This window comes from Macaca thibetana, chromosome 13 (assembly GCF_024542745.1).
Source record: "Macaca thibetana thibetana isolate TM-01 chromosome 13, ASM2454274v1, whole genome shotgun sequence".
Lineage (NCBI taxonomy): Eukaryota > Metazoa > Chordata > Mammalia > Primates > Cercopithecidae > Macaca > Macaca thibetana.
Window position 1 is genome coordinate 89,520,468 of NC_065590.1, and position 19,166 is coordinate 89,539,633.

General features: G+C 37.9%; 1 protein-coding gene across 7 annotated transcripts in view; it reads left to right on the forward strand.

Annotated features, from left to right (window-relative positions):
- Positions 1-19,166, forward strand: part of SMC6 (structural maintenance of chromosomes 6) — an 88,239-nt gene that overhangs the window by 624 nt on the left and 68,449 nt on the right. For 5 of the 7 annotated variants that reach the window (XM_050754266.1, XM_050754265.1, XM_050754269.1 and 2 more), the window contains exons 2-4: positions 7,054-7,181; positions 11,653-11,770; positions 15,043-15,148. In XM_050754266.1, the coding sequence (XP_050610223.1) occupies positions 7,059-7,181; positions 11,653-11,770; positions 15,043-15,148 (347 nt within the window). In that variant the 5' untranslated portion in view covers positions 7,054-7,058. Of the gene's footprint in view, positions 1-514; positions 6,941-7,053; positions 7,182-11,652; positions 11,771-15,042; positions 15,149-19,166 lie in introns of those variants that run through there. The other 2 variants (XM_050754267.1, XM_050754268.1) reach the window with 2 other exon arrangements.

The following is a 19,166-nucleotide window of genomic DNA, read 5'->3' on the forward strand; positions in this document are numbered from 1 at the left end:
CAAAGGTTTATTGATGGCATTTCTCTGCCCTCATTTCTTACGGAAATGAACCGGAGAAGAATCCCAATTGGGAATTGCGGAAAACGGGACTCTAGGGTAGAGAAAGGGTTGTAGAACCAATAGGGCTTGAGGTAATACTGTGAAAATTCTTAGAGCAATCATTTGGTGTTTAAGCCCTCAAGACAGAAGTTTTGTGAGCACTTATTACTCTGCATATTTCAGAGTAGGAGATTAAAAGCCAGTGTTTTAAAGGCAAACTTCTCAGTAATATATATGCAAAGGAAAAAATAAAAACCCAAATTTCCTGACTTTTATATGGTTGCTGTGTGAACTTTTAACATGTACGATAGTATATACAGTGGCATGCAGTTTGGTCCATGGGTGTGTGGGTAGAGAGGGAACATGAGAACTTTTATTTAGATTTACTTTATTTCGTTTGATTTCTATGGGGAACATAGGGTATTAATTTTATGTTGGAATGTGTATTTCAAATTTCTTTTGCTTAATGGGTGCAAGTACAAAACGTTTGGAGACCACTAGTATATTGCCTAAAAAAGTGTATTTATATCACAAAGAGCCAGAATTGTGTGACTCTGAGCAGATTGGTACCACCTCTTGTAAGTTTCAGTTCTTCTTATGTAAGTTGGAAGAAATAATACAGTTATCAGTGCATCCTCTGTATCCGTGAACTCAGTCAAGGGACTGAAAATATTTCAGAGGAAAAAAAGTGGATGGTTGCACAGACTTTTTTGTTCTTGTCATTATTCCCTAAACAGTACAGTATAACAACTATTCACATAGCATTTACATTGTATTAGATTATATAAGTAATCTAGAGATAATTTTTAAGTATGTGGGGAGGTTATACGCAAATATGACACCATTTCATATAAGGGACGAGCATCTGTGGATTTTGGTATCTGAGTGAGAGAGAGGGGCTGTCATTTTGGAACCAGTTCTTGGGGATTGACTGGACCTAGCTGACAGGATTCTTAAGTATGTGGAGACAGAGAGGAAGAGAAAGTTATGTAGTTATTTATCGACATCTGTCTACAATCTGTATAAAGCACTTAGTATTGAGCCTGGCAAAAAGTACAAAGGTCATGTTAAAGGTATTGCAGTGAATAACAAGTTTTATTCCCCAAAGGCTTATTTTACTGAGTGTATTTTACTGAATCTGTAGAATTTTATGTAAAACCTACCTAAATCTTGACTGTCCTTTTTAGACCTAAGTTAGGAAAGATAATTAAAACTGTACTTGGCTTACTTTTAGGAACTAGTAAGTAACTCAAAATTTTACCATGTTAGCTTGCATTATATTTAAGACACAATTAAAATGCCACAGTTCTTTATACACAACCATGAGTCCAGCTGACTGAGGGTCAAGTGTAGTTGCTTAGGTTAATGTTGGCATTTTTGATTCACTATTTAAATAAGTTACATCTTTTCTCTCTTGAGCATGCTTTTCTTCGTCACCAAATTCAAACTACTTCCAGTAGCTTTCTCAGCTCCACCCACAAATCCTTCTCTATTGCAGAGTATACTTTACTACTGACTGGCCTCTCTATCTCAAATACCTTAGGAGCACTTCAAACTCAGTGTTTTCTTTCTTTTTTTTTTTTGAGACAGTTTCACTCTTGTCGCCCAGGTTGGAGTGCAGTGGTGCAATCCTGCCTCAGCCTGCCCAGTAGCTGGGATTACAGGCATGCACCACCACACCTGGCTAATTTTGTATTTTTAGTAGAGATGGGGTTTCACCACATTGGGCAGGCTAGTCCTGAGCTCCTTACCTCAAGTGATCCACCCATCTCGGCCTCCCAAAATGGTGGGATTACAGGCATGAGCCACTGAGCCCAGCCCAAACTCAGTGTTTTCAAATAAAATAAATATTTCATTCTCCCTTCTTGCCAAACCTGTTCCATCAACTTATAATGGCATTTAGTATTAAGTGTGAAGATGAAACACAAAATGAAATTTTATAAAACACACCCAATGTTTTGATTGACTTTAATAGTAACAATAGATAATTTTTTTTTTTTTTTTTTTTTTTGGAGACAGCTGTTCACTCTTGTCGCCCAAGCTGGAGGGCAGTGACATGATTTCGGCTCACTGCAACCTCTGCCTCCCAGGTTCAAGTGATTCTCCTGCCTCAATCTCCTGAGTAGCTGGGATTACAGGCATGCACCACCAAGCCCAGCTAATTTTTTTGTGTGTTTTTAGTAGAGATGGGGTTTCACCATGTTGGCCTGGCTGGTCTTGAACTCGTGACCTCAGGTGATCTGCCTGCCTCGGCCTCCCAAAGTACTGAGATTACAGGCGTGAGTCACCGCGCCCAGCCAATAATAGTCTTTTTTTAAGTTTAATGAAGGATAGACAAGATGAAGGACAGATTAATAGCCAATTTCACTGTCTGTGAGTAATTAACTGTCAAATTTCAGTTTATGCCAGTAGGAACCTGGGCGTTAAAGAGGTTTAACTGGGTTTTGACAAACCTGGATTTGGATCTGAGCCCTGCTATGTTAGAGCTATAGAAGCCTTTGTATGTTAGAACTAAGTTGTAGCTACAAATTCAAGTTGTTTACTTGTGACTCAGTCTCTCCTTTTGTAAAAATAAGGGCAATATTTATCTCATAAAGATGTTGGGGATCAAAGAAAATAGAAAGTGTTCTTCTCAAAAGCTAAGTTTGTGGTTATTCAACAAATGTTAATTCTACTCACTCATTTGTACTCACCAATTCTGCTTATTCAGTCTTTTAAATTTCTTGTTTTATCTCTTCCCTTTGTCCCTGATATTACCACTGCTTTTGTTTAGCATCTCATCTCTTCTGCTGCTATTCTTACGTTCTGTTTCATCTATCTTCTATATTGAGCCACAGGATGTTTTCAGTACAGAAATCTCAGTGTTCAGATTTTATTAACTGAAATGCTGTGCTTTATACTTCCCAATTTTGCTAATCCTAACATTTTAGATGGATGGACTTAACAAATTTTTTCACATAAGTATTTATACTATTTATTATCCAGTTAATCTCATGTAATTTCATGATATATTCCAAGCAGTGTACTTAATTAAGCACATTCAAAATGAAGTTGTTTACTGTAGAATAAATGTCTGTTGTGGTAGGCAGAGTAGAATTGAGGATGTGGTAAACACAATCCAGGGCAGATTCAGAAGTAGTAGTAATTTGCCTTTTTAAAAAAATGATAACACTGTTTTTTATTAAATTCTAGTTTTGTTACGTGTGTCACTACTCTTAGTTCCTAATTTAGTATTAATGGGAAATATGAATTATTACATACTTAATAAAATTTAGAATTCTGTTAAAATGCATGATCTCTATCAAATTTCCTATACATCTACATGCTATAATGAACTCTTGGTTATTAATTTTTCTTTTCTTTTTTTTTTTTTTTGAGATGAAGTCTTGCTCTGTCGCCCAGGCTGGAGTGCAGTGGCGCAGTCTTGGCTCACTGCAACCTCTGCCTCCCAGGGTTCAAGCCATTCTTCTGCCTCAGCCTCCCAAATAGCTGGGACTACAGGCGCGTGCCATGGCCTAATTTTTGTATTTTGAGTAGAGACGGGATTTCACCATATTGACCAGTCTGGTCTCGAACTCCTGACCTCGTGATCCGTTTGCCTTAGCCTCCCAAAGTATTGGGATTACAGGTGTGAGCCACTGCGCCCGGCCATTAATTTTTTTTCTTGAACTTATTTTATTGATGGTCTTCATTGTCCCTGCTTCTTCTTGTAAGGGAGAAATGAGGTGTTCTTTAATTCTGTTTTTTTTTTTTAATTATAAATAAGTAAAGAAATATTAAAAACTATGACGAGCTTTATAGATAAATTGAAAATCCCAGAGGAGCCTTTTTTCTCCTTTTTTTATTCCAGCAAAATTAAAATATTTGTCTTTGCATCTGTAAATATGTCTCTTTAGCCTTTTGGAAACAATTTTACTGTTTTAATCTGTATCTGATGCTCTAGACATTCAAATATGTGTTTGAAAATCCATCATCATTAAATTACAAAGTGAGTCCTCTTTTAAAAGGTAGGATCCTTCAGTGTCTGTTAGATGCAAGTTACCCTGGCAACCTAATAGCAAACTGCAAATCCCAGGTCATGCTCAGCAAATAAAAAACATCGTCATCATGTAGTGTTTGGGTGTACTGTCTTCTGTATAGAATCTCATGTTCCTTGTGAGAAGCACATCACATTTTCCCTAGTGCATTATCTGTTAGCTAATGTCTGAGTGCCTGCTAACTGCATAATGTTAGGCATTAATAAAAACAGTTTCTAAAAGGACATTAAATGTTGGAGACACCAAAAAGTAATGCTTTCTCTTTGCTCTTCTGTAATAAATAAATTACTGCTCAGTAACTGAGAAGGGAATAGAGGGTGGTTAGCAGAGAAGAAAGTGTTGGAAAAATAATGACCTGGTAGTATCTCAGGGAATTTAAATTAATAATAAACTGAAACTGATCTATGTTGATTCTTATTATTTTGAAAAATATGTTTGATTTTGAATTTTTGATTTTTATAAGTTTCAAAATATTAAATTGTAAAAATGAAGCTGAATATTACATAGATGTAATTGTAATGGTAATATTGTCTTAGAAGACATTTGTTTAGGTTAAATATCCTTTGGATGGTAAGTAATATACCCTTTAAATGATATTTGACTTCATAATATATAAAGTTCTTCATTGCCTTCAGGATAGGATAAAGTCCCAGTTATTTTCTATGGTTTACATAACAATTCAGCTCTAATGGGCTTGTGAATCACCTTAAGTCTTGTTAAAGTGAAGATTCTGATTCACTTGCTCTAGGGTGGGGCCTGAGATTCTGGATATCCGATAATTGGATATCTTCCCAGGAGATGTAGATCTTGCTTGCCGGTCCTTGGACCACACTTTAAATATGAGGAGTCTACAAGTCCTTTTGTGGTCTGTTTCTTCCGTACTGCTCTAACTTTATTGCTTGCTAGCTGTGCCTTATAATTTATGACACTGTATCATGGACTTGCTTTTAATATCCCCCTGTAGCTGCACTTTGCAAAATGTGGTCCAGGAATCCATGAGACTCTTGCAAGGGATCTACAAGGCCAAAACTTTTAATGATAATAGTAAGATGTTATTTGCCCTTTTCACTCTCATTCACTTATGAGTGTACAGTGGAGTTTTCCAGAGGTTACATGACTTGTGAGATGTCATTGCTCTGACTGATGGAATATATACTGTGTGTCCCTTGTTTTAAAAGTTGCTCAGTTTTGGCCAGCCGTGATGACTCGCACCTGCAATCCCAGCACTTTGGGAGGCCGAGGTGGGCAGATCACTTGAGGTCAGAAGTTTGATATCAGCCTGGCAAACATGGCAAAACCCCGTGTCTACTAAAAATAAAAAATTAGCTGGGTGTGGTGGCGCTCACCTTAATCCCAGCTACGTGGGAGGCTGAGGCAGGAGAATCACTTAAACCCAGGAGGCGGAGGTTGCATTGAGCTGCAGTCGTGCCACTGCACTCCAGCCTGGGAGACAGACTGAGACTCCATCTCAAAAAAAAAAAAAAGAGAGAGAAAAGTTGTTTAGTTTTAAGTTCTAATATAATAAATATTGGTAGACATAAGCAAAAGCTCTTTGAGGTCCTTTGTAAAAGAGATTATAACCTTTGAGAACTGCTTCCATCCATACTGGACTGTGGACACAGAGACTCAGATCTAGAACTTAAATCAGAGCTATTTCCTTAGCCACAGTGACTGCTAGGCTGGGGTTGCAGTTTCAATTTCCCATGTGGTCTCCAGTGATACTGCAGTGGGAGTGGCCTTCTCGCCTCTGGGCAATGGCAAAAGTCCTGACTTTGCGTTATGACACTAGCCAACTAGGAGAAGGAGTAAGTAACACCCTGCTACTTCCTGTGTGGGTGGAAATCTAGGCTTTCTAGGTGCCCCCCACTGACACCATTACCATGGCTCCCTACTTGTCTACTTAGCCTTCTTTGACTCTACCCCCGTTAGGGTGTTGAGATGCCACCTTGTAGCCTCGCTAGAGTGGAAGTCCAGGCTACCCCCTTGGATTTTGCTTGCATGGGTAGGGGAGCCAGTTATATACATGGTACAGAGAGGGTTACTATGGTCTAATATTTGGGGGATTTAAGTACATTGAGCCTAGAACTGTTTATATTCTTATATCTTAGAAATTTTTGATTATGTTAGAGATTTTTCTCTCCATTTAGCAAACAATTAGATACTTAATCATCTTAGGTCTTAAATGTATTCTAAAGAAAAAAATGAAAGCAGCAATCAAAGAGGTCATAAAGTTTAATTTTAATCACAAACTATCAGCTTTGACTGGAGGTTCAGTATGCAGATATTCAGCAAAATCATGTGTAACTTAAAGATGTTAATTTTCTAGGTTTAAATTTTGTAGATGATTGGCAAAAAATAGACGATCAACCTGGACTTTTTTTTAGGGAAGAGTTAAAGGAAACCACTGGTGCTAGGCAATGTGCTTCAAAATATGATTCTTTGGGAAAACAATTTAAAAATTAAAAGTTTTATCTGATTACTTTATAGCTTGTAAAAACTGGGGATTGCTTTGGATTAATTTCAGGAATCACCATGCCATCTCTATGAATAGATTTAGAAAACTAGAAACCACAATTTCAGAAAATCTTTTACTGATAAAATCTTGGCTATGAATACGTCTGAAGTAAAATCAACTAGTATAGAATATGCAGATGTTAAAGCAACAGAAATTTACTATCTTATGCTTCTGTGGATTAGAAGTCCAACACAGGTCTCACTGGGCTAAAATCCAAATGTCCGTAGGGCTATGTTCTGTTTTAGAGGCTCTAAGAGAAAATCTGTTTCCTTGCCTTGTCTAGCATTTTTTGACTCATGTCTCTCTTCCTCAGTGCAACATGCAAGACTAATTTACTTTAATTTTTAAGGTAAAAATAGACGGACATAGTACTTAAAGTTTAATTAACTTTGTTAGATTTATTTTAAGTTTAATATTTATGGAAGTTGATTTACTTCATTGTTGCTATAAATATTTGTTCAGACCTGATGGCCAAAAGAAAGGAAGAAAATTTTTCCTCTCCTAAAAATGCCAAAAGGCCAAGACAAGAAGAATTGGAGGATTTTGATAAAGATGGTGACGAAGACGAATGTAAAGGTACTTCTACTTTGGTAAGTGAAAAATTATAAAATTACGCTTTATGATATGTTTTTCTTGTCACATTCATAATATCACATTCTATGATAACTTAAAATCAAGAAAAAGTAATATATTTTTTAAAAAGTTGAGGTAAAATCTGTTCTGGCTAATTTTGAAGGTTATGTTAATTATTAGAAAAATTAATAGAGAAAATGATCAAAGGACTGAATGTATAGAAAAGTGAATAAAATTGACAAACTTTTAGTAAGACCAACAAATGCCAAAAGAGAAAAGACACAAATTACCAATATCAGGAATAAAATAGGGGCTATCCACAGACCCTGCAGACATCCAAAGGAAATGCAGTTAGCAAGTCTACACACATAAATTTCACAACTTAGATGAAGTGGACCAATCCTCAAAAAGGAAAAATTACTGCAACTCACCCAGTATGAAATAGATCATTTGAATAGCCCTATAACTACTAAGGAGATTTAATTCATAATTTTAAACTCCTGAAAATGAAATCTACAGACCCAGTTCGTTTCACTGTAGAATTGTACCAGACATTTAAAGAAGAATCAACATGAATCTACACAGTCTTTTCCAGAAAACGTGAGAGGAGAGAACACTTTTCAATGTATCATCTTGATACCAAAACCAGACAAAGTGGGACCCCCAAAAAACAAACTGTAAAACCAGTATACCTAACAGATATGGTTGCAGAAATACTGAACAAAATATTTACGAGGAGAATTCAGCAATGTAGTTGTTCCTTGGTATTCAAGCAGGATTGGTTCCCAGGACTCTGCTTCAGACCAAAATCCACTGCTGCTGAAGTCCTTTATAATCTGCCCTGTGTATTCACATCTGCAGAATTTGCAGATAGGAAGAGCCAACTATATGTAAAAGAATTATATGTCATGATTAATGGGATTATTTTAGGTATACAAACCTGATTCAGTATCCAAAAATCAGTCCTTGTGATTCACCATGTTACAGGCTAAAGAAGAAAAATCACATGATTATATCACTCAGTGCAGCAAAAATGTTTGATAAAATTCAACACCTGTTCATGACTAAAACTCTCAGAAAAAAGTAAGAATAGACTGGAACTTCCGCAATATGTTAAAGAGCACCCACAAAAAAACTGACAGCTAACGTTATACTTAATGGTAAAACATTGGATACTTTTCCCCGAAGATCAGGAAGAAGACAAAGTTGTTTGCTTTTATCACTTATTGAACACATAGTGCTGGGAAATCTAGCAGTGCAAACAAATCAAGAAAAGGAAACAGAAGGTATAGAGTTTGGAAAGGAAAAAAACACACAAAAAGTGTCTGTTTGCAGATTATGTAGATAATCCATTTGTTCATTTTCTACATAAAAAATCTCAAGGAATCTACAGAAAACTCTTAAAATGAATAAATATATTCAGCAAAGTTATAGGATACGGTATTTTTAAAATGCTTTACTTTTATATACTGGCATTGAGCACATGGACATTAAAATTCAAAATACTATTTTTAATCACTCAAAAAATGAACCACTTTGGGGCAATGCACATTAAAACAATATTGGGATACCAACACACCCGATAAAGATAAAATGGCAACAGTTCAAACTACTGAGAGCACCAAATGCTGACAAGAATGTGGAGCAACAGGAACTCTCATTCGTTGTTGGTGAGAATGTCCAGCCACTTTGGAACACAGTTTGGCAGTTTCTTACAAAACCAAACGTCCTCTTACCATACAGTACAGCAATTGAACTCCTCAGTATTTACCCAAAGGAGTTGAAAACTTACATCCACACGAAAACCTGTGCTTTCATGTTTATAGCAGCTTTATTTGTAATTGCCAAAACTCCGAAGCAACCAAAATGTTCTTCAGTAGACAAATGGATAAATAAACTCTGGTATATCCAGACAATGGACCATTAGTATTAAGCTATTAAGCCATGAAAAGACATAGAGGAACCTTAAATGCATATTACTAAGTGACAGAAGCCAATCAGAAAAGGCTACATACTGTATGATTCCAACTATATGACTTTTGAAAAAGGCATAACTATGGAGAGAGTTAAAAATCAGTGGTTGGTTGCTAGCGGTTGAGGAAAGGGAGGGATGAGTAGGTGGAGCACTGGAGTTTTAGTGCAGTAAAAATAACTCTGTACAATACTAAAATGGTGGAAACGTCGTTATAAATTTGTTCAAATCTATAGAATGTACAGTAATATCAAGAGTGAACCCTAGTACAGACGGTGGACTTGGGTTGATAATGATGTGTTAGTGTGGGTTCATCGGCTGTAACACATGTACCATGCTGATGGTGGATGTTGATAATGAGCGAGACTATGCATGTGTGGGGGTAGGGGGTATATGGGATATTTCTGTATCTTCCTCTCAATTTTGCTGTGAATCTAAAACTACTCTTAAAAAATTAAGTATTAAAAAATGAAATACGTCTAAAGCTAACAAAATATGTACAGGTCTAATATGGTGAAAATTATACAGTGCTGATGAAGGGAATCAAAGAACACCCGAATAAATGGAGACACATACTTACTCATGGATTAGACAACTCAATATAGAAATTATGTCAGTTCTCCCCCAAAATGATATGTAAGTTTAAATGCAGTTCTATTAAAACCTCAGCAAGATACTTTGTAGGTGTATATTTTATTCTAAAATTTAGGTGAAAAGACAAAGGAACTAGTAAATACACCTTGGTACATCCATACCATAAAATATAGCTTAAGAATAAAAAGGAGTGAACTACCGATATAGGCAACAACAGAGAATTTGGCTGAGTGAAAAAAGCCAGTCCCAAGAGGCTACATTTTGTCTGTTTCTATTTATTTAACATTTTAGAAAGGGCAAAGTTAATAGAAATGAACAGATTAGTGGGTCAGGGGTTAAGGTGGGATGTGGATGTGACTATAAAAGGGCAGCATGCGGGATCCTGATGATGATGGAAATATTCTGTATTTTGACTATGTCAGTGTCAGTAACTTGGTTGTGATATTGTTACAGCCAAGTTGTAAGTTACAATGGGAGGAAGTTACAAGGTTGTGAAGTTACAATGGGAGGAAACTGAGTAAAGGGTACACAGGATCTCATTTCTTAAGGATTGCACGTGAATCTGTTATTATTTATTTATTTATTTATTTATTTTTTTTTTTTTGAGACTGAGTCTGGCTCTGTCGCCCAGGCTGGAGTGCGGTGGCCGGATCTCAGCTCACTGCAAGCTCCGCCTCCCGGGTTCACGCCATTCTCCTGCCTCAGCCTCCCGAGCAGCTGGGACTACAGGCGTCCGCCACCTCGCCCGGCTAGTTTTTGTATTTTGTAGTAGAGACGGAGTTTCACCGTGTTAGCCAGGATGGTCTCGATCTCCTGACCTCGTGATCCGCCTGTCTCGGCCTCCCAAAGTGCTGGGATTACAGGCTTGAGCCACCGCGCCCGGCCGAATCTGTTATTATTTAAAAATAAAAATATTTCAAAAATTCTTCAACCGTGATTTCCAGTATTCTACTCATACAAGGATGTAAATGTTTTCTACTGTTTAATAAGATGTATGTCCAGAAGAGGAGAGCCAGGGAGTTTTAAAGAAATCTTTAAAATACCTGGAGACTTGAAAATGGTCTTCAAAAAAATTAGAAGGCCTGATAAAATAAGGCTGATTTGTTCTGGTACTTAGATAACTACAAAGTGCAGGTGACTACCATTTGCCAAACTCTTGGTTAAACCATTTGTAAACCTTATGTAACTTAATGCTGATATAATATTTACAGTATAGGAAATATTATTCCTGTTTTACGGACTTGGAAACTGTATATTCTTTATAACATTGCCAGAAGTCACACAGCTGCGATAATAAGTGACAAAGTCACAAGAAGAGCAGGCTTTACTTTTTAAGAACATGTACTCCGCTCTTTGAATTGAAATAGTATATGTCAGATAGTGAATTCAGTGTTGAATGCATGGCTGGATAGTCATCTTTCAGAGGTATTCTAAATAAAGTATATAGGAAGTTTTGCTTTGCCAATTGGGATAGCAGTTCTCAACAAAGGGGATTCTTCTCTCTCCCTTTTGTGTCTGCCAGAGACATTTAGCAATGTCTGGATATATTTTTGGTTGTCACAACTTAGGGACAGGTATGTGTTGCTGGCATCTAGTGGATAGAGGCTGGGGATGCCACTAAACATTCTACAGTGCAGAAGACAGACCTCCCCACTAACAGAAAATTATCAGACCCAAAATGTTATTGCCAATATTAAGAAATCTGGTGATACACTTTTAAATCCTTTAAAGATTTTGGAATGAGTACTGACTCATAGAAGGTTCCCATTTAATTTCATCTTATTCGTTGAAGTTACCATTAGTCACTTTCTGTAAATTTTTTCATTGATGATGTTGCTAGTCTTTCTGATGCCAACAATGCTTGAATGGTTATAATGAGTGAATTAGATTGACTATTTTCTCCTTTTGTTTTTTATTCATAGACTGCAGCAGAAGTTGGAATAATTGAGAGTATTCACCTAAAAAACTTCATGTGTCATTCAATGCTTGGACCCTTTAAGTTTGGTTCTAATGTCAACTTTGTTGTTGGCAACAATGGAAGTAAGTGTTTTTTCCCTCCTCGTTTGACTTTGAGTAGTACTTTGAGATTAGAGTACATTAACTTTTTGAAATAGGTGACTATTAGTGCTAATAAGTGTTTTGTCTTATAGATGTATAACTTGTGGTTATGAATATTCTTGGTATTTGCTGCCAGTGTACACTTAAAGAAAATATTGAGTTAACTCTAGGTTTGTTACTTAAGCAATAGGGATAAACATTTCCTGCTTATGTTTTTAATGTATTTATCTTGGAATCTATACCACAGAAGGGTAGACAAGCGATCCTTATTGCAATTGAGACAGCCTTATTGCAATTGAGGTAGACACAAGGCTGTGTCTATAGGACATGGCTGCCTGTAGAGTGAAATTGTGCTCTATTAAACATTGTAATAGAGCACAAATGAAGTGACTTGGCAATCCAAACATAAAAGTAACAAATTCTTACCAGGTGGCCAATAAAAGCTTTAAGAGGAGGTGGTTTTTGTGCCAGTTCTTGAATGAAAATTATCAATTCTGTAGGTCTCATTGGCAAGAAGAGGCTGAGATGTTCCAGACAAAGATTGCTCATCAGCTAAGGTTTGGAGGAGTAGAGGTAGATGTGTATAGGAACTGGTGAATAACCTTATATGATTTATTGTATGGTGGACGGTGGAGAGAAGCAGAAGCTGACTGTGGAGAGTCATGTTCTAGGCAGTATTGTTGAGGATGTTGAATGTCATAATAAAAAGTTTGGAGTTTTATTTTGAAGATGGTGGTGAACCAATTAGAGTTTTGTTTGTTGTTGCTTTGTGGTTTGGGTTTTTTTTTTTTTTTCTTTTTGTTTTTGAGACAGAGTCTCCCTCTGTCGCCCAGGTTGGAGTGCAGTGGTGCCATCTTGGCCCAGGGCAACCTCTGCCTCTCAGGTTCAAGTGATTCTCCTGTCTCAGCCTTGTGAGTAGCTGGGATTAGCGTGCCTTCACGCCTGGCTAATTTTTGTATTTTTAGTAGAGACAGCTTTTCACCATGTTGGCCAGGCAGATCTCAAACTCCTGACCTCAAGTGATCCGCCCGCCTTGGCTTCGCAGAGTGCTGGGATTAGCAGGTGTGAGCCACTGTGCCCGGCCACAATTAAAGTTTTTGAGTAAAGGAGTGACATGGCCACAATTCATGAAACAGGCTGACCACATTGTGGACAATGGATTAGAAGGGGAAAAATACAGGAGGCAGAAAGTTTCCAGGCAGTTCTGTGGTGGGTCTGCCAAGAATGTGGTGTTAACTCCTGGACTGAGAAGGTACACAGGGAGAGGAGGCTTACCAGAGTCTAGAATAGGAAGCCAGGTTCTGTGTAGCTCTGCCGCCCCTTTTGTGGTTCTGTTTTTCTTACTTTATCATTCAGTCAAGTAGAAAATGTCTCTAGGAGAAATGGGTGGACAAGGGGATCCCTATTTTAGAGGGGTCACATGGGACAAGAAATAAATACTGGTGGGTTCTGAAGTTAGGTCTTTTAACTTTCAAAACAATGGTTTTTATTAATAAAAACTAATAGAAGAGGAAATAATGCAAACAGTGGAGGCAGTGCATTTGGTAATGAAGAAAAGGGAGTTAGAAGAGGAACTTTAAAGGCATTCCAGGAACTAAATTAGGTTAATCAGTGGTGTGTGTTAGTTACTTTGTATTACTTTGAGGAAGATAATAGGCTAATAAAAGTTGATTGGACTGGTTGAATGGAGTTCAAAAAATTGTTACCATATTCTGTGTGTGTGTGTGTGTGTGTGTGTGTGTGTGTGTGTATTTAAAGAGACAGGATCTCTCTCTCTCTCTCTGTCACCCACGCTGGACTGCATGATGTGATCATAGCTCACTGCAGCCTTGAACTCCTGGGCTCAAGCTGTCCTCTCCCCTCAGCTTTGAAAGTAGCTACGACCACAGGCACATGCCACTATGCCTCCCTAATTTATTTATTTATTTTTTTTGAGACAGAGTCTTGCTTTGCCCAGGCTGGAATTCAGTGGTGCTGCCTTGGCTCACTGCAGCCTCCAGCTCCTGGGTTCAAGTAATCCTCCCACCTTAGCCTCCCAAGTAGCTGGGATTACAAGTGAGCACCACCACGCCCAACTAATTTTTGTATTTTTAGTAGGAACGGGGTTTCACCATGTTGGTCAGACTGGTCTCGAACCCCTGACCTCAAGTGATCCACCTGCCTTGGCCTCCCGAAGTGCTGTGATTACAGGCGTGAACCACTGTGCCCAGCCTGCCTGCCTAATTTTATTTTTTGTAGTGACCAGGTGTTACTCTGTTGCTCAGGCTGGTCTCTCTGGTCTCAGGTGAGCCTCCCGCCTCAGCCTCTGAAAACGCTGGGATTACAGGTGTGAGCCACCACACCTAGCCCTCAGCTTGTAATATTTTAGATCCGTGAGGGTATGAAGAAGTACAGTTCTCAAAGAGCTAGAAAATGAATAATATTCAAATTACAAATAATAATTGTTAAAATATTGTATAAAAACATGTATATGACTTTGCTGATTTTTTTCTACTTAAGTTCATTCATTCAACAAATAATGCAAGTACTTACTATGTGCTAATATTAGGGATACAGTATTGAATGAAAGAGACAACATTCCTGTCCACATGGAGCTTACTTTTGAGGAATGTTAACAGTAGTTTCTGGCTGGGCCCAGTGGCTCACATCTATAATCACAGCACTTTGAGAGGCTAAGGCAGGAGGATTGCTTGAGAACCAGGAGTTTAAGACCACCCTGGGCAACATACCAACAGTGTGTCTCTACAAAAAAAAAATTAGCTGGGCGTAGTGATGTGTGCCTGTAATCCCAGCTACTGAGGAGGCTGAGGCAGGAGGATAACTTGAGCCCGGGAGTTTGAGGTTTCAGTGAGCAATGAGTGTGCCAATAAAATGTCATAAAAATTAGATGGATTAATAATATACGTGTAAATAGAGGGATACATTCATTTATTAGGTTGATAGGCCAAGGTGGTACAATGAAAGTTTTAGGTTGGAAAGGTGTCAAAACAATTTTTACCATTTTCCTTTTAGTGGCAAAAATTTGATTCCTGAAATGTACTATTTTTTTGCTAATAGCGGCAGCTCAATTTTTCATTACATATATAACTTTTTTTTTAAGTTGTTGCTTTGCATGGGAAGAAAATTATAGTTGAATTTTAACATTTTATTTTAAAGTGAGTCTCATTCATAAATCTTTTTGCATGACATGGTAGGAGTCAGCTTTTTCCTTTTTCTTTTAATGAATGTGATTTCTTCAACATCTGTTTCTTTAGGTGGGAAGAGTGCAGTACTCACAGCTCTCATAGTTGGTCTTGGTGGAAGAGCAGTTGCTACTAATAGAGGATCCTCTTTAAAAGGTTTTGTGAAGGATGGACAGAAGTAAGTGTTCGCTTTCTACCATCTATTTTCAATTCTTTGGTAAGAAAACAGTTACTTTAGATTCCCAGTTCACATAGACATGACTGGAAATGAAGTGCCTTCCCAGAATAGGAGCAGAGGTGTCCTATTTTTTCATTCCTTTCTTTTACCTCTTGTTGCCGGCATGGCGCACTGTTGCCTGTTATCCTCTCAAGACAGATAGCTTGTGTAACTTACTGCCATGTGCCTGGCCATCTTGCTTCTGTTACTTGCTGAAAGAAATGGCTGTGATAAATCTATGTATCCTGTTTAACAAGTGTTTATAAACCTTGCTAATTCCTGACTCTTGACCCAAACCCAGCATCGGTGAGTCCACATTGATACGATAGTAGGGAGAGCAAAATCAGTGACCAGCCAAAGTGTCCCTGCACAAAACTGTCTTTAGCTCTCTAAGAAGTCCCAAAATAAGAATTCTACTTTTTGACTCTGATTTTATACCCTTTACCCAAGTGGGCTGCCAGTGAGTTTAATTTGAGGACCACAGTGACAGATCTGTTTGTGGTCTATCCCAGACCCTTAGTAAATAGTTATATCACTACTGTTTTTGGCTTTACATTTATATTTCTTTTTGTCATAAGTTGCCATCACATAGCTATATATGAATTGTCCAGTTTGCATCATCATGGACTCACTGCTTTTTGCCCACTAGCTGTTCTGTCTTCAGGCTTATCTCTTCATTCTTTTCTGTACTGCCCCAGATACCTCTGAAGGGATCTTTGTTTTTCATAACAACAAAGTGCCCCAAATGCTGTCATACATCTTCTAGCATGAGGCTACTCCCATTCCTCCTTCTCATGCCCAGTGCTGAGAACTTTTGAAACTTTCATAATTAACACTAGTATCTTTTTTCTCATTCAGTAGACTTTTCCTTCTGCTCAGTGTTATATCCATTTCTCTTCTATTTTATTACTAAAAAATAGAACAAGGATAGGATGTGAATTAGACCTGCAGATTTCTTATGTATTCCTCAGAAGCCTTAGGAATCTTAACCTTAAGCCAAGATTCCAAATTGACTAAAAAAAAAAAAGAGAAAAGATACACAGAAGATTATTTCCCATGCTCTATGGCCCTGGGAAAAAACTATTTGATAACAATTCTCCAGCATAGTTTCTGTCTCCACTTCATGGGGCCCCAGTCCAGCAAAGTCTTCCTTTCACCACAAACCAAAATGACGTTTGTAACAAAAAATTAGTTATTTTGACACCTTTAAGTTAGTAGTATCAACTCTTAGTTCAGTTCATTATATTAAAAAAATTTTTTTATAATTATTATTATTTACTAGTCGTTAGAATCCATGAGAAATTCTTTTTTTTTTGAGAGAGAGTCTCACTCTGTCTCCCAGGCTGCAGTGCAGTAGCGCAGTCTTGGCTCACTACAACCTCCACCTCCTGGGTTCAAGTGATTCTCATGCCTCGCCCTCCCAAGTAGCTGAGACTACAGCCATGCCACCATGCCTGGCTAATTTTTTTTTTTTTTTTTTTTTTTTTTTTTTTTTTTAGTAGAGAAGGGGTCTTGTGATGTTGGCCAGGCTGGTCTCAAACCCCTGGGCTCAAGTGATCTACCTGCTTCAGCCTCCCAAAGTGTTGGAATTACAGGTGTGAGCCACCACACCCAGCCACAGTTCATAATACTTAACTATCCATTTCTTAGCTGTCCAAACAATCACCCAGTCTAGTTGGCCAAATAGCACATTGAATTTTCAGATACAGTCTTTAGGAATAAATTATTTTTTATGCACTGTTAAATGTTTTCTCAGTTAAATACTTTTTTTTTTTTCTATTTGAAAAGTGCTTAGACCAGGGTAGAAACTTCTCTCTGAGACCTGTCCTCTGAACACTATTTAATAAAAAAAGACTAGCTTAAACAAATCACTGACTTTTAAGGACATGGCTGCCTGTAGAGTGAAATAGTAATGTATATATTTTATTTTTGCTTTTCCAGTACAAAATTGGGGGAAATATATTTTAAAACACAGTTAGTGACAGCTAAAAACTCTAACCTTAGCTCAGTCTTCTGTCTAAAAAAGTAACTAAAAGCAGAGTTTTTCCATATCTGTATTGTTCTTATCTATCCCCTCCCTCATTGAAAACATTTAGTATTTATAAAATTTCCCTTGGTTTTATAGTCTCTGATTCTGTCATCACTTTTTTGCAGAATCAGCTCGTTGAGGTTTTTAGTTCTGTTCTTACTCTATTGCACATCTAAAGTCTATGCAGGAGTCTCACTTTACCTGAAGATGGTTGTCAGTGTAGTCCAGCACAAGTTTGAGGTAGTTCTTCTAAGGAGTCTGTCCCTCCCTTCCCCCATCTCTAACATTACACTCACCATTTGTGACACCTGTGCTCTGGGCCTCCTTTCTTGGGATATTTCAACTCTCCTTGGAGATGCTTGCGTAATACTGTTAGGAGAAGCCAGAGAACTGCACCTTGAGACATTGCCTGGGACTCATCCTTCTAATTATCCACCAAGCCTTTGCAGTGACACAGGGACTGAATGAATCCTCCTAATGTATCTCTTCACATGAAAACCTTTCTCAGTGACCCAAGGCCTCATGCCCTTTGCTATTTAGATTCTCTTTAAACATATACAGTTTACCGTTCCCTCCTTTGGCCTTCATAATACCAACCCTGGTAGCCTTGGGGTCTTTGCAGTAGTCTAATTTTTGACATCAACTGTGGCACAAGGGTTATAGAGGGACAAAAACTCATTCTCCTGTTTTATGTTCCTGATTTATTTAGTCAAGGAGACAGAACTTGTTACAGATGAGCTGGTGATGCAGAGAAGGAGCAGTTGTATCATCTTTTTGTATGACTTTTCTTTTTCCTTGTTCTCATCCATGTGCACAGCTGCCAGTTACTTCCACGTAGATAGATTCTTCCTGAGTTGAGAAAGAAGCTAAATTCTTACTGTGGTACTGCTTGTTTGTGTTGTCATTCTGAAAAAAATCTCATAGATAGTCTCTCTTTTCAGTTAAGGCTCTCCTGTATTTACAGGCATTGGGCTCTATGGCTGTTTGACCCAAATTAAGCATCAGCACAGACCATATCAGTGTAAAGGGGAAGACTGCAGAGCTAGTGCCCAGCTTCGTTGTCTCTGTCTTCCAGCAGAAGTGGTTTTTTTTGTTTGTTTAGCAGTAATTATGAGGCTTTTTTATAAGTGTTACTTTTTAGAAGAATTTTGCTCTCTTGTATTTATTAGATTCGTATAGCAGGCCAGGCGCGGTGGCTCATGCTTGTAATCCTGGCACTTTCGAGGCCGAGGTGGGCAGATCACTTGAGGTCAGGAGTTCAAGACCAGCCTGGCCAACATGGCAAAACCCTGTCTCTACTAAAAATAGAAAAATTAGCTGGACATGGTGGTGGGTGCCTGTAATCTCAGCTATTTGGGAGGCTGAGGCAGGAGAATCACTTGAACCTGGGAGGCGGAGATTGCAGTGAGCTGAGATCATGCCACTGCACTCCAGCCTGGGCGACAGAGCAAGACTCTGTCTCAAAAAAAAGAAAAAGAAAAGAAAATTTATATAGCAGTAGGATATCAGTGCCTCTGAAGTTCTCACTATACTAAAGATAGCTCAAATACAAGGAGTAGCCAGGAAGGAAGATAATAAAGTAGGTGTTTGGTAATCAAGAGAGGTGTTTGATAATTCAGAGAGCACATATATGTCGTCATTTAAGAAATGTTTTCATGAGGTACAGTAACTTAATGCAGGTAATCATACTAGCTAATGAAATAAAATATTTGTTAGCTACATTATCAGAGGCCAGCCAGCCTTCCCCTCATACTTTAGTGGTTCTCAACCTTAACTGTTCATTAGAATCAACTTAGGGAGCTTTTAAATAATCCCATTAATTGTAATTTTTCTGAAGCATATCTGTCTTAATTGGGTAATTTTGTTTTTATAGAAAAACCACACCAATTTATTCAAGGTAGCTCTAGGAAAGGATATTTACCATAAAGATGCAAGGATATATATCCATGA